The 15,154-nt window shown below is 40.6% G+C and overlaps 2 protein-coding genes across 2 annotated transcripts; both read right to left on the minus strand.

Moving 5' to 3' along the window:
• Positions 1 to 1,767: 1,767 nt before the first annotated feature.
• Positions 1,768 to 3,922, minus strand: LOC103701012. The gene is made up of 3 exons (XM_008782940.4): positions 3,759 to 3,922; positions 3,516 to 3,664; positions 1,768 to 2,255 (listed from the first exon to the last, which is right to left on the minus strand). Exons 1-3 carry the CDS (start codon positions 3,877 to 3,879, stop codon positions 2,178 to 2,180), a joined length of 348 nt encoding a protein of 115 aa, XP_008781162.2. The 5' UTR covers positions 3,880 to 3,922; the 3' UTR covers positions 1,768 to 2,177.
• A 3,788-nt stretch (positions 3,923 to 7,710) lies between these two features.
• LOC103701013 (AP2-like ethylene-responsive transcription factor AIL7) lies at positions 7,711 to 14,187 on the minus strand. Its single transcript, XM_008782941.4, has 9 exons — positions 14,086 to 14,187; positions 13,499 to 14,020; positions 13,283 to 13,365; positions 9,596 to 9,604; positions 9,423 to 9,511; positions 9,022 to 9,095; positions 8,878 to 8,928; positions 8,661 to 8,737; positions 7,711 to 8,325 (listed from the first exon to the last, which is right to left on the minus strand). The coding sequence occupies exons 2-9, from the start codon at positions 14,008 to 14,010 to the stop codon at positions 7,886 to 7,888; spliced, it is 1,335 nt and encodes a 444-aa protein (XP_008781163.3). The 5' UTR covers positions 14,011 to 14,020; positions 14,086 to 14,187; the 3' UTR covers positions 7,711 to 7,885.
• Between the last annotated feature and the right edge of the window lie 967 nt (positions 14,188 to 15,154).

Here is a 15,154-nt window from a genome sequence, read left to right on the forward strand (position 1 = left end):
TCCATTTTTAACAATATTTTGTTTTGATACATGACCATTACAGGTCATCTCCGCATGCAAGGTAATTTTTTTCAATTGTTTTTTTTTTCAATTACTTTTAGGTATTCCTTGAGCTCTTGGATGAAATCACAATAAAAGATACTTGATATTAAATACCTATATGATGTTTTGACATAACTATCCATAATAGAGGAGTTGTAGAAGTTGTAATCATCATTTTTTTGAAGTAATGGCAAAATCTTTCTTTAATTTCCTTATCCTTTTCTAATATTCTATTATCCTCACTCTTAATACATCTAACTTCATCAATATCTTCAGTTTTCATTTCTCTAGCTTTAGCTGTTTTGTAAATTTCATTCTCATCTTCTTTGAATTTGACCTGCCATATAAATTATCACAACCACATATTTAGCCTTACTAGCATTTTTGCATTTTTTTGGCTTCCTTGTATTTTATAAAATCTTTGTTTCATCCTCAATTCTGATTTTATTTTTTATAAACAAACTATGATAATACCTAACTATTTTCTCAACATGCATAGTTCTTATTTTTTCCTTTTTCTTGTTTTCTTTTCCAGTTGTCCATCATAACTGAGGATACTTGTTATCTCATCAGGTTTAAACACAACAATGGCAATAATAATGAGTGGAAACCTAAAAGTGATTTGATTCTTAATATCATTTTTTATATAAAAATTGGCACAAATTATTAAGTGACTCACTATAATTAAATCAAAATGACAACTAATTTAAGCCTACACTAAAAATTCTTATCCTATATTGATGCATCAAGGGCCTCCTGTTTCAAATTCTAAACAACTGACGTTGAGTATATGATCTAAAGTGTAATATCCAGAGGGGGTAAAAGAGGTTCCAACACGCATCAATGGTACACATTGAAGAAAAGGCAGGTGAATCATATATCTTATTCTAATATTCTCCGAGTCCTCCTTTAACAAAAAATCATGGCAATTTGAAAAATATAAAAATTCTTAAAGCCAGGAAGGCTCAGAAAAATATCCTCTCAGCAAGAAAATCCAAAAGTAAACCTTGAATATCTGAACTAGGAAGGGCCTAATCAGTATCATCATATGTACATTACCATTATTCAAAGGTAACAGAAATTATAATTGATAACTTTCAGAGTTTAGAGTAGTAGAGTCATACTCAGGCATAAAGATAGTCTAGTGGATGTAGTGGTGCATAAGATGCTAAAGAGGAGTTTTACAGTTTTATTGAAGAATTCTGAATTCATAATGATAAAGGAGTATCTCAGTGGATGGTTATACTCCCTCCTTAGCAGAGTGCAGCTGTAGCATACCAAACAGGGGCCTAAGCAAATATATATGACATGACGGACCGAGAAAATTGCAGTCTTGCATGAGAGCTGATGTGTGACATGGTTTATACTCATCAAGGGTCAGTAGGGGCTAGGATGCCTAGAGAGGAGGACAATTATGATCGTGAATGGAAAAGAGGATAGAGAAAAAGTGAAATTAGTTGGAACGAGGGGCGTCCCATTTGTTTCTTTTTATTCTGAATGAACAGAGGGGAGCTTCTAGAAAGGATCCACTTAAAAATCACCCGAGAAAGCTCGGAGTGAATCTTTTTTCTAACTTCCATTTTTTAATGAGCGACAGTGTTTCACTTCATGCAACTTTAAATTGAGGATGATTTTGCAAAGAAAATAAAAGGGCAATAGGCTTCTACATACTTCCTTTAGTTGAGGGATCAGATTAAAGATTCAAAGGAAAAGAAGGCACATAAGTTAATAAAATTGCAGATACATAGATATAAATGACTTTTTATGCACATCTTAAACCCATACAAATTTATAAAGTAAACTGTAAAAAGACTTAAATAGACCATGATGGGACTGAAATCAACAAATCACTTGAACAGCCAGAATTCTCTAAGAAATTAAGTTGACAAAACATACTTGATAAGGACAAAGCATATTCAGTCAAACTGGCAACTTGTGATCCTAATATTAGCACATATACTTCTTTTCATCTAAAAGCATTCTGACTGGCTGGCATAACATATATATATATATATATATATATATATATATATATATATATATATACCTAGCGCCTTGCACTTGCATTCTAGTTGCAGACTAACAGTCAGATATCGCTTCCAAAGCGGTTGCTTCAAAACTGCAAGCGAAGCTGATCATGGTTTTTGAGGCTCAGCTCGAGGCCTCCAGAGTCCCAGCCTATACTTTTGACTGTAATTCAAAATCAGTTTCCTCTGCATCCATAAAACCAAAAGAAAGTGAAATTACAAATCAGCAAGAACCATATTGCATATCTATCTAGAACCTAAGATACATATTAAGAAAACATAGAACATATAACAATGTTAAAGAATTGTGATTTAATAACAGCTATTTCACGGGAAAAGAGCACAAAATATCCAATCACCATAGACTGGTGTATGGACAACATCCATCTTTAGAATTCACATCCAATTGTCAATATATACATGAGAAAATGGATCACATGAAATCTGTTCGTTCATTGAACTTTTAGAAGGCATGTAGATGCTCGGGAACGGCATCCACATAACATGCACAAGCTAATTATTTTTAACTAAAGGGCCACAAGGAAGCCGGAGAAAGGGAAAAGTGGAAAATAACAGGAAAGCCATAAATCCAGATTGTGTAAAAGCCTATGTGCTGCATGTCCCCTTCAAAAATGAGTGCTTACCTTGTATAATGCTAAGCCAAGTATTCCCACTGGGCCACCCATCAAAGTAACTAATGCAAAGATAATTCCCAGAAAGAAAATTTCAATGTAAATACAATACATATCCATGCTATCATTGTGTAGCAAGCTGGCGCATCCAAAAACCACTCGATGTCCTCAAATCGAACATACACACCATAAAACATAAACAGATGCATGTATGCATGTATGCATGTATGCACGTCGATCAATGATCGACCATCCAATGAGAGAAATCTTAAATTAGTCAGAATAACATCTAAGATTATCAAATCACCAAGTTATTGGAAAGCCAAAAAGGTTATCTAACTACTACTGATTCTCTCATAAAGAAATAAAGGGAAAGAAAAAAAACAAGTGTGAATGCATTATGTCACATTAAGTTCTAGGCATTGCCATGAAAGAAAAAGAAAAAAAAGGGTATTTTTCCAAAGTCGTCTCCATACAAAGATACTACTGATTCGGGATCTACTCCGATCTACGATTCCAAGTTTGTTTCTTCAAGTCTTCTATCTTCTCAGAGAGGTACAATTTAATTGCTTTTCTAAGCGATCACTTTACCCATAACAGCCTCAAGGAAATTAAAGAGAAGTCTGGTTTTGAGCTCTTAAAAGCAAAGAAAATCAGATTTGAGGGTTTTAGAGCAAAAGGATTTCTTCTTTAGCATCAACACGGAACGTCCATTAGAATCTTTACAAGAACAAGAAGAGAAACAACCAATAAATCAAAATTTGTTCAGAAAAAGAGAAGAAACCAAGGAATAAAAGAGAATTAGTTGCCGTACGTGTTTGCAAGGGATGCCGAGATTCTTGAGGCGGAGGGTTCTGGTTACAAGAAGCTTCTGGAAGTCCCCGATCTCTGCCTCCAGCTTCGCGACGTGGGCCTCCACCCCGTTCCCCACCCCTTTCAAGAACTCCGGGATCCCAACCTTCACTGTGCCACCGTTCGAACCCATTAAAACCCTAGAAAAACCCTAGCTATCCCAAAGACATAAAAAACCCCAAACTTTGGAGGTCGTAGTAGATACCTTCATACCGCGCGCCGTGGTAGGATCTCACGGCGGAGAGGCAGTGGAAGAGTGACCGAGGGGCATCCGTGCTGCCTCCGCCGGCGAGTAGCCGATTCCAGCACTGGGCCACGAGCGCCATTTTCGAATCGCGCCGTCGCAATGGCAATCGAGACGGAGGGCGAGTGAACGAGCCAAAGAGGAAGTTTGGGACCGGGTCGGATCCTTTTCAGATCCCATGTGATCCGAATCCGATACAATTAATTTACATATAGCCAGGCCCAGCCCCCTTATGCGCCCTCCGGTGCCTAACACCACCCTACTCTCCTTCCCCCGGTTGTCTTTAGGAACAATGACTTAAGAAACTCTAAATTATTTGAGAATTTTTATTTTTTACAAAAAATTATTTAATGCAATCAAGTTATTGAATTTTTAAATTTATTTAATTTAGGACCTGACTATGAATTTTGTCTGATTGTCGTAATGGAATTGTCATAGGTCATCACATGACAATTCTTTCATGGTAGCCAGGCAAAATTCATAGCTAAGGTTCGTATTGAACAAATTTAAAAATTTAATGATCCTATTGCACTAAATTAAAATTTTAAAAAGTAAAAACCTTCAATGAGTTTTGCTTGATTAATTTTTATTTTTATGATACCTAATCTTTTTTTTCACCAAATATGCACTCCCAAACTTTCATGTGACCCTTTTTAGAGAAAGGCTTCGGCTCAACAAGAAGGAGGGTAATGGTCTCCAAACTTGCAGTAGAAGTATTATATTTAACTTTGATATGCATATTATAATGAATATCAAAGCAATCTTACTAGCATTGAGCACAGACCTTGAAGCCTTACCTTCTAAAATTGGTTACCTATGCAAACTTTGTGGCAGCCTTTGAAAGAAGGATTACATTGACTTGGAGTAAATAGGTCAACTTATTCCTACTTCCCTTTACTCTGAATAAATTACTCAATTCAAAGCTATATTTAAAAAAATTATTCCACCCTTTTTTTTAAGCCAAACCTTATTGAAGTACCCTCTTTAGCTACCTAACCTGAGAACTACTCCACCATGTAGGCTACATTTAGAATAGTAGAAGTTAACTAGGAGTAAATGGGTTAATTTAGATCTTATTCTATAGGATATATTTTTATATATATTTAGCTTCAAGAGGTAAGTGTAGGGGATACCGTGTACTTAATGTGCATAAATTTTGGTGATTTGAATTTTATTACAAAGCAGAAATTACCCTCCCACTCTTTTGTGTTTTTAGATAGTGTATAGGAGCAAATAAGTAATTGGAGGGGGTAACATTCCCTCTCTTCCAAGGCAAATCTAATTCACCCAAATAGTGGGGAAAAATTATACAATTTGCAGCCCAGTTATGTCCTCCCACGGCATCAACATATTCTCCCCTCTCTTTTGGTTGCTTGGCAAGATATTCCCCCACTTTGGGCAGCTATCCTCCACTCTCATTCCTCCAGGACACTAGTCATTTATGGAGAAGTATGCTCGAAGTAGTATATCTGAAAAATTGCAGTCATATACGGCCTTGTGCATGCTCAAAATGGTAGAAGGCTTCTATATTCTCTATAAATGGGCAACGTAATTAAGCACAATGACCATTGAGATCATTTGATGGTCTAATATAGCATCGAACATTAATCGTGCGAGCGAAGATGCATGCGATCACAATGTAACAAATGGCATCTATATGTGACATGCATCTCCAGGTGAAGATACATCTCAATGTATGATCAAATAGATAATGCTCCATTCAATCATCGAATGGTCCAATGAGCATCAGAACTTACTTATTTCTTCCTTGTAAATGAAAAATTAGCACTCTTCATGAATTAAAAAAGAAAGAATTACACAATAAGATAAAATTTTTGAAGGATGCAAATAATTCTAGATCAATTTGAAAAAAAAATGAACGAATCCAACCTCACTGTGTAAGTTTGGTTTGAATTTTGCATGGATCGGTTTTTCTTTTGGTTCTTGCTTTGGATATTCTAAATAGATAATTTGGTTGTAGATTAAACAGCCGAGCAATACGATGCCAGCCTGAACTGATCTATATATTATACAGAATTATAAACAATTTTATAATTCGTCATAGACTCAATAGTTTATACTAATTACTGTTTGTTGAATAGAAACTTGGATGCTCTCTTAGTTTTTTGGATTTTGATATTGGATAATGTTGGAATAGATCATCTAGCAGTTTATGTCATTCACTAGCTCTTAGCGGACATTCTAAAATAAAATCATAAAATCAATAAATCATTAAGCTAACATTTTTTCAATCTTTAAGTAACTTGGAGAACAATCCAAACTAACAAAATTTTAGCTTGGTTGGTTGGGTTCTATTCCAAAGTTGGTTGGTTTGATTTTGCTTCTAAAAATCTAGAATTGATTGCGATTGTTTTGGTCCAGGTAGTTAATATTCATGGAGAGCAGTGTTCTGATGACACGAAAATCTCACAGAAAAAAGTTTCATGGAGGTGTTGCCTGTCCACTATATCGGTTTACTAACAATCATTAATTTAGTACAATAAACTAAAATTTACTAGTGAAAATATCAAACCAAAACATAAATGAAATTAGAGAATATAGTCTGATAAAATAGTTTTAAAATAATAATTTTGTAGTGGCCGATATGTCACGATTTCTTAGTTTACATAATTGATATTGAACAAAAAGTTGGCATATTTTCTATTACTCATATAACTGAGATCTGAGCCTAGATCATGGCCAATATATAGATACCAGCCGAAATGAAAACTTTGGTCTGGCCTTGGAGAGGTTGTTCAAAGAGAGGGAGCCATTGGGGTGATCGTTTTATTGGCTTGTTTGAGCCCCCCAATCACCGTCATCGCCATTGCCAAACCTCGACAACCATCAGTTCAAGAGTATTACATAGCTTTCGTATCAACGTCATCAACAACAAACTTTTTGAGAAAAAGGATAGAAAATTCCCCCCGTTTTATCGAGAAAATAGAACGAAGCCGGTACACCTCTGTTGCGGGAGGAGGGGCCTTGAATTTAGTCCCACATCGGCTAGTAGCGGGAAGGTTCTGTGCCTTAAATGGGGGTTGGAAAACTTTTCCTCTCGAGGCGCCTTTTGAAGGGCAAAACCGTGAGGGCAGTGGTCTCCCCCCGTTTGCGCTGGACGCGCGGGCCGGAGCGCCCAAAGCGGACAATACCTCGGGAGGAACGCAGTCCTCTTTCTCTGCTAGCTTAATGTGGGCTAGGCTGTTGTGTGAGGCTCCGGCAGAATGCCGTCCCCGCAACAGATGGCGCGCCAGGTAGGGGCGCCTCCTCCGACCGTTGACTACCCCTCAGGACTGTGAAGGCTCAATAACCTTCCCGCTAGGGGGGGGCTATGTTGCGGGAGGGAAAGGAGCCTTGAATTTAGTCCCACATCGGCTAGTAGCGAGAAGGTTCTGTGCCTTAAATGGGGGTTGAAAAACTTTTCCTCTCGAGGCGCCTTTTGAAGGGCAAAACCGTGAGAGCAGTGGTCTCCCCCCGTCTGCGCTGGACGCGCGGGCCGGAGCGCCCAAAGCGGACAATACCTCGGGAGGAACGCAGTCCTCTTTCTCTGCTAGCTTAATATGGGCTAGGCTATTATGTGAGGCTCCGGCAGAATGCCGTCCCTGCAACAACCTCAAAATTCAATAGGAGAAACTTTTAATTCAGCAGGACCTAATGATGATATCAATAACAGGAGGATGGAATGTGCTTGGTTAGAACTCAGAGCTTAAGAATGTAGCTACAGATTGTACGCAAATGAAATGAACAAATTAACTGCCAGCCATTTAACAATGCATCAAACCATCAATGATTCCATGACCTCAAATCCGGCAAACTTCCAGACAGAATTTTCCGTAAGAAAGTTGACACTCGATACACAGAAAGTTAACATCTACTGAAGAGAATTCTGCATGGGATTAATGGAAGCCGGAGACCGAGAATTTTCCATTAGAAAGCTGCCAGTATAAACAGACAAAGTAACATCTACCGAACAGAATTCTGCATGTGATCTATGGAAGTCGATATTAGTTTCACAACAAAAATTCAGCCACTCTGAGGTCAAAATATTAGCCACCAAGAAGGTCACACAAGCAACCTACATTCAAGAGTTAAGACTCCTGGGAAGGTGCAAGGTGTGTCAGCTGGAGAATACCACTACCCATTGGTGGGTTGTTATGGTTGCTATTTTGATCATCAGCAGCCAGCCAGCACATACTCTGGCTGCATGCATCTGGCTCGGTTGGCACCAAACTGGAGCAAGTCAGGGAGCCGGGCAGTCCAGAACTAGCAGGAAGCTGCAAGAGGTTGTGAAGGAGAGAAGATGGCATGAGAGTTGGCCGCTGTGAGATCGATGAGCTGCTGAGAGTGAGATGGTTGCTGCTGGCCTGAAGGGATTGCTTGATCCGTCTTGCAGATGCTCCAATGGGTAGGTCTGTACTTGCAATAGCATCTACATCATATCGACTAAGCTCAAAGTTGGTAACAGCTCCGGCACCTCTGAACTTGATTGCAGCAACATCATAGGCCTCAGCAGCTTCTTCTTCCGTGGCTGAGGGAACATATAATAAGTTTAATGCAAACTCAAAAGAAAAACAAACAAACAACCCAAAAAAAAGGAAAAACATATGCTAATAGTTCTGGTAAAATAGACTATATTAGACAGTATAGGGATAATGAAAACTACTTCAGACAGGTAAGCATTCTAACCACCCATCAATCCATCATCATCATCACCATCATCATGCATCACAAACACAGGCACACATACAGACATGCATGCGTGCGCGCATACATGAACAAGCTACAAGCAACTCAGTATATGATGACGTTTCAGTTAGACTCTGTCAAAATAGGCATGATGATTTACTCTGCAATCAGACTCACAAAATGTTCCTAGGTAGAGATCTTTGTTGCCTGCAACACGGCCTATCCTTGCTTGCCAACGCCCATGTTGGTGATGCCTAACAAATCACAGCAAGCCACTGTCATTATGCACATCGTAAAATAAAATCATGCGACATGCACAATGGCAAGCAGTACCATGCGTCGGTATGACACTGATACCCCGACAAGCACCATATTTTTACGTCTCGAGTCTTACCTTGTCACTCCTCTGTAGATAGATGCTCCCCTAGAAAAACCACTGCTTTTTCTGGAAATTTTTCCCAACAGAAAATAACTAGATAAGAATCTGCATTATTTATCCTCTCACTAGCAGTTAGCTATGGATAGGTAATATCGCTACCTTCTTAGAGATGCAATAAACTCTTGCTTGGACATGGCCTTCATCTCCTCAATTTCCCTGCTGTAAATTTTTACCTAGAAAAGGATATTGCACCAGGTTCTTAGTCATAAAAACAGATAACTTCAGGAGACGGGCCTTTTTGGTAAAATTCTTGCATAATGAGACCTAGACAAAGCAAAAATCTAGTCACTTTGTTAAGGCTTTAGATACAGATTTAACACAGAGGGTCACAAACTAACTCCTAAACATCGGTGAAACCAAAAACAGATTTGGCATTAAAAAGAGAAAATCTAGCCATGCCGAAACCAGGGCAAAAGTACTTTCCACCTTTCAGTCTTCCGACAAAGTTAATGATTGTTGCTAAACAATGAGATAAGAAATTATTGCTAGTTAGACAGTACCGGAAAGTTTGTAGTAGCAGTAGGACCCCAATATTTCAAAGCTGCAAGATCATAGGCCCTTGCTGCTTTTTCTTCATTGTCATATCCACCTACATCATGTCAATAGAGTCAACCCGCACATATATTCAAATTAGAAGTTGCTGAAATTGGAATTGAAAATATATGTTGCTTACCTAAGTACACTGAGCAATCCGCAAAATCAGGACCAACATGGAATGCGTGTCCATGCAAAAGAGAACATAAAATTCATATGAGCCGAATAGTAACTAAGGTACCAAATTCAATTTAGATCAGCCAGAACCAGACAATAGAGAAAAAAAAGTTTCGAGTAAGAGCACAAAAAGAACTGAAAAACAATTGTGGAAATCTGTGGATTTTCTGTTTCCCTAAGCACAATTTGACATTTTCTTGTTACTTTGATTAAACTCTCGATAATATAGAGGCATGAGACATGAAAAGATTTTGCTTTTAGCTGTAGCAGCTTGAGTGAATAATATAAGAGGAGCCTTACAAACCCCTTTTTTTCAAACTTTGAGAACAAAAACTGTGGAGCTATGGTTTCTTGCTTTGTCCGACATCTGAGAAAAATGATAAAGTTATGATTAGGGCTGCAATTTGATTAGGTTGGGTCCGGTTTAGGATTCGCCCTAACCCAACCTGACCTCGATTTCTCCCAACCCAACCTTGGGTTGGGATATCTGCAAACAAACCCCAACTTAAAATAAGTCAGGTCCGGTTGGGCTAGTGTAGAGATAGGCTAGGTCAGGTTGGATCAACTCCTGTTGCACAGGTAATTTAAGCTTGGAGAAAGATTTTGGCCATTTTTGTTAGGTTAGTATTTGTTGGGATTTTATTTGGGTGCACTTACCCAAGGGCTAAAAGAATATAGTTAAATGAAACGTGTAAATATTTCATGTAAAACATAAATATAAATTGAATTAATTTTCAGGTTGGGCCAGGATGCATTGGTTCTGGCTGGGTTTGTTAGGTTTAGATTGAGTTAAGCTCGACCATAACCCAACACAACTTGGTTTGGATTGGGATTTTTTTGGGCCAGGGTCCAACCCAACTCAAGGAGTTGGACTAGTTGGGTTCAAGTTGAGCTCAAACCCAAGCTGTTCCCCTAGTCATAGAGCTTCATAATTCATGTGCCTTTTTGATGCATGCTAGTGCCTTAGCAGTTAATCACACCCGTAATTGTTGCGAACTGGTAAGAGCTGACTCCATGTTATATGGTCCTATTCCAATGTACAGCATTAGGAATAAAGAACACTATGGATATCACAATTATTATAGGATATTTCTATTGCTCATTTTATGTATTCGTAGATGTCTTTATTCACTTATTCCTAAATCACCATGCAGATTTAGACTGGGAGGTACTACCACAATAAGCAGGGAAGTCAGAAAACTACACAAGCTGCAAATTTAAAAGCTATTATATCTTCCAAAAGCACCCCTATTCTTGCATCTATAAAAAGAAGAATGCAAACTATAAAGGTCCGGACTTTTGGGGATGCGCTAAGGATCACTGATTGCCAAAAGCAAAAAGGTGTTACCACTGGGGCAAGCCCCAGTCACGATCACATTCTTTGCTGAACAGATACATGGCACCAATTCAATGAGCCATTTTATAATACATATGCACACATACATACATACATGTATGTATATACTACGGAGTCAAAATAAGTGCAGCAATCAAGTAAGCAATTTCCAAGACTTGATATTCAAGACTCCATCTATAGATATTCGAAACTCCATAGATATGTAGATAGCTACCTTTATAAGAGAAGTGAGTCCAGGTAAGTATCACAAATATGTACATAGTGGAGAAAGTAACCATGTTTTATATGAATTACAATATGGAAAATCTACATGGTCCATTAAACTGCTCGAATCCTATTTTCTCCGATCTTTAGTGATATGCCTCCAAACCGGCTACAGCTCACCAGAAGGTTCAACTAATTAAAACATGCCACGATGCCAATATGTAGTAGATCGGGAGCAACCACTAGACAGGCCCAACACCATATTGCCAAGCTTGCATATCAGGAGCTTCCCATAGTTGGCCACATCCTAATCGAAGAATCTAATGATCATCAAGATCTCACCGATGTCATAAGTAGGACGTCATCTGCGTGCGAAGCATTCACGCCCAATGCCAAAGTCGTACTTAAGTTAGTCGCTTTTGGTCGATCCACATACTCAAATTTTCTGGTGGTAGGAAAGCTCATCCATCGAACATACACAAAAAGAGAGGACAAAGGAGGTAAACAAAAGGAACGCCCGCACAGACTAAACGACAACCTTCTCCTGTTTTCTGATTATCACACTGAGTTAGGTATCGGAGGGTCTCTGTCGGATACATTTTGACTAGAGAACTTCTTTGCTTTGTGCTGTTTCAGGTCGGAGTGCCGCCTTTCGATAAGAATCTCGGCTACAGTGACCAAGCGCCTCTCGCCTTTTTCAATTCCGACTAGAGCAGCCGGCCACCAAGCTCTCTAGCATTGTCGCGCTTTTTATCACAATGCCAAAAGCTAGTCAATTCTCAGCAGCAACACTCAGAACCAATAAGATCGACCGTACATTAATTATTTCCGAGCACAACTTTGGAAAATTATTTCCAAGCATAGCTTCAGCAAGGTTGCCGGGCTCCCCCAGCTGCTCTTTAACCAACGAAGGCATTACATATTGCAGTTACTCTTGACAAGAAATTGAGGAAAGCTCCTACTAACTAATAATTGATAGGGGTCCTAAAAGAAAAACCTGCATAAAGTCCAAGGTTTGCTCCAACTACCATCCGGAAAGTTGCGCAGAGGATAGCACAACAAAATAATAAAGCAATGTAATCTTATCACAATCTAATGAAGGGACATATAGGAAACCATGGGCTCGGCTTCAGCAGTCAAAGATACTGGTTGGGGCAATGTACACTTGACCATGAACGCCAAAGGACCACAGTGTACTTCGAGCCGCAGCAGCTCGCAGAAGGGACACTTGATCCTACCCCCGTGTCGTCACATCACTCCCCGTATCAACCCCCAGCCTCCCCCCCGACCAGCCAAAAGGCTTTATGATGAGAACTTTGACGGAGGCTTTATCAAATATCAATTCTCCATCCTGCACTTTGTCTAAGGCACCCCAAACAGCAACCAGCGTTCCTCCGTGACGTGCCAGGCATCCATTGGCACATTACAGAGGGGGCCCACCACTCAGCGCACTACCGACTTGACCATATAAATATATAATCATAAACTACGTATAAAAAAATCAAATACGAGCATGGATAAAGTCTGCCTCACAAAAAATCAACATAAACCGTACCATCTCACAAGTACACCAATATTAACTACTGTAGAGCAACTGGCAAAGAAAAAAGAACTGCCATTACAGAGTAGGGTACTATTTATATGATACTTCTACAAGGACTAAGGTTGTACCTGGCAAGTATAGTATTTAAATCCCTACAGGCACAAAAAATAATTTAAAAACTTAGTTGAAGATTTGAAATTAAGAAAAATAAATAAAAATTCACAAAAAAGGGGTTTCCCAATTCCACATCGGTTCCATGCACCCCAGACAAAGCTTTATTTATTTAAGCCCCTGGAGGTAGGTGGGGGTGACAGAGACAGTGGCAGGCAGTCTCGTCAAAACCCCATCCTTTCCCCCTGTTTTTATCCCCAAGCGGCGGCATCTCACAGAAAGCGAAAGCGCTGCTCTCCCGTACCCAAATATATCATCACGAGAGAGAGAGAGAGAGCGAGCCGCGGGGGCGGGGGGAGGAAAGAGAGGCGGGAGCTCGCTGGTATGCTTTTAATGCAACTGGAACGTAGGAAATGAGGTTCGCAAGTGCGTACCTTGCCTGCCCTTCCGCTTCTGCCCATCGCGCCGGCACGTGTTGTCCCACAAGTGGGCCTCATACCGGCCCGTCCACCTGTGCCTGCCAAAACCAGCACACGTGCGCCACGGCACGTCACCCCTCTGACGCTTCCGCCAAACCGACTCTCCTACTCGTAATTACTGGATGAACATTCCAGTACGCTAACAAAATTGTCGCTTAATTAAACATGTACCTGGTCACCCCTCGGTAGACCGACGTCCTCTGGCACGACCCGACCGCCGCCGCTGGCGTCGTCGCCGCCGCCTTCCTCGCCGCAGCTCCCCCGGACCTTCCCGCCGCCGGCAAAGCCGGGGGAACCGGCCGTGGGAAGGCCGACATGGCGAACTCCGTTCCGAGCTCCGGCGAGAAGCCGCCGAACTGGTTCGCGGGCGCTGAAGCGGAGTCGTCCACCTCCGAGATCGCCACGTTGCCGGGGAGCGCCAGGGTGCCTAGATCGCTGGGGTTCGGCGGGATCGGGTTCTGGGGACGATCATGCACCGCGCGGAGGGACGATGAATCCTGGCCGTTGGTCAGGGTGTCGGAGCACGGGTTCGCCGGTGACGATCGCTGCCCGCCGAGCACGTCCTCGAGCTTTGGCGCCTGGAGCAAGAACTGGAAGTGACCGATCTGATCATAGCTACAAGGGCGCAGGAGCATTTCCATGGGAGAGTAGGAGAACGAGATCCAGTTGTTCGCCGGCACCATATTGAGCTACCTGACAGAAACAAAGAGATAGAGAGCCTAGCATTTACGAATCGTTGAAAGCGTTTGATTAAATACCTCACGGGCTTTCAAGAAACCTTCAAGCCATGATGGGTTCAAGAAAGGCTCCGCTTCCTCGTTCTCCACGCTCAGCTCCACCTCCACTTATAGGCCGACCCAAGCGAGAGCTAGAGAAAGAGATACAAGGTTAGCGTTTGTACGGGAGGCTTTCCGTAGCGGCGAGAAGAGAGAGAGAGAGAGAGAGAGAGAGAGAGAGAGAGAGGAGTACTGGAAATATAGGAGAGACAGAAGGAGCCCTTTTTCCTCACATCTTTTTCTTACGTCTCCACAATTCTCTCCCACTGTAGTCAAGAGCTCTGACCAACTTCGCGGATATTCGGGCGGCGAACGAAAGAGAGAGGAACCGAGCCCCAGGCTAGAAAGAGAGAGAGAGAGCGATGAAAGGGTGTGGAGTGAAGGCTTTATACTCTAGGCGGAGGGAAGACGTGGGCGGTATAACTGAGGATGGTGACAGAGACGGAAATGGGGCTCCGCTTCGGACGGGAAAAGCAAAGAGGAGAACGGATTCTCCGTTACCAATCCTCCATTAGATGAGACCTTCTCTCTGTCGAGAAATTACACCCTACACTGCGTGGACCAGCCGTACATGCAGCCGATCACAGCCGCTTATTTTTATCAGCCTCATTTATCAAATGCTCGTCTCCTACAGAAACAGGCGGCTATAATTTTGCATGCATGTCCACATGGTATATAAAATACGGATATAATTTCTCTCTCTCCATTATGGTCCTCTCTCATCCTCGTTCGTTCATTTCGCATTTCTCCTTCTATCTCCTCCTATCGTCCTTCTCTTTTTTTTTTTATTTTTTTTAAAAAGAAAGAAAAGAGCAATTTTTTGGCGATTCAATCTCAATATAAAAATTAAGAATGGAGCGTGCATATAATTAACGAGACATACTTTTATATATCATTGGGATTATAAAAAATATTACATCTCCTATGTTGCTATAATAATTACATAATTATAAAAAAATTGTATAATTTATTGCTAGGTTCACCGAGATCTAAAGAATTATTTGGAACTTTTTAGAGTGTAGACGTCTAATTACTTGATAAATTGGTAAAA

The sequence above is a fragment of the Phoenix dactylifera genome, chromosome 3, assembly GCF_009389715.1.
Source record: "Phoenix dactylifera cultivar Barhee BC4 chromosome 3, palm_55x_up_171113_PBpolish2nd_filt_p, whole genome shotgun sequence".
In the NCBI taxonomy this organism is placed as follows: Eukaryota; Viridiplantae; Streptophyta; class Magnoliopsida; order Arecales; family Arecaceae; genus Phoenix; species Phoenix dactylifera.

Coding starts and splice junctions, on each gene's coding strand:
- LOC103701012 (XM_008782940.4), bottom strand. CDS start 3,879: ATGGCGCTCGTGGCCCAGTGCTGGAATCGGCTACTCGCCGGCGGAGGC. Junction 3,665..3,758: donor CCACGGCGCGCGGTATGAAG/GTATCTACTACG, acceptor ACGGTGGCACAG/TGAAGGTTGGGATCCCGGAG. Junction 2,256..3,515: donor TCGGCATCCCTTGCAAACAC/GTACGGCAACTA, acceptor TTATGGATGCAG/AGGAAACTGATTTTGAATTA.
- LOC103701013 (XM_008782941.4), bottom strand. CDS start 14,010: ATGGTGCCGGCGAACAACTGGATCTCGTTCTCCTACTCTCCCATGGAA. Junction 13,366..13,498: donor GTCTACCGAGGGGTGACCAG/GTACATGTTTAA, acceptor TGGTTTTGGCAG/GCACAGGTGGACGGGCCGGT. Junction 8,929..9,021: donor TTTATTGCATCTCTAAGAAG/GTAGCGATATTA, acceptor AAAAATTTCCAG/AAAAAGCAGTGGTTTTTCTA.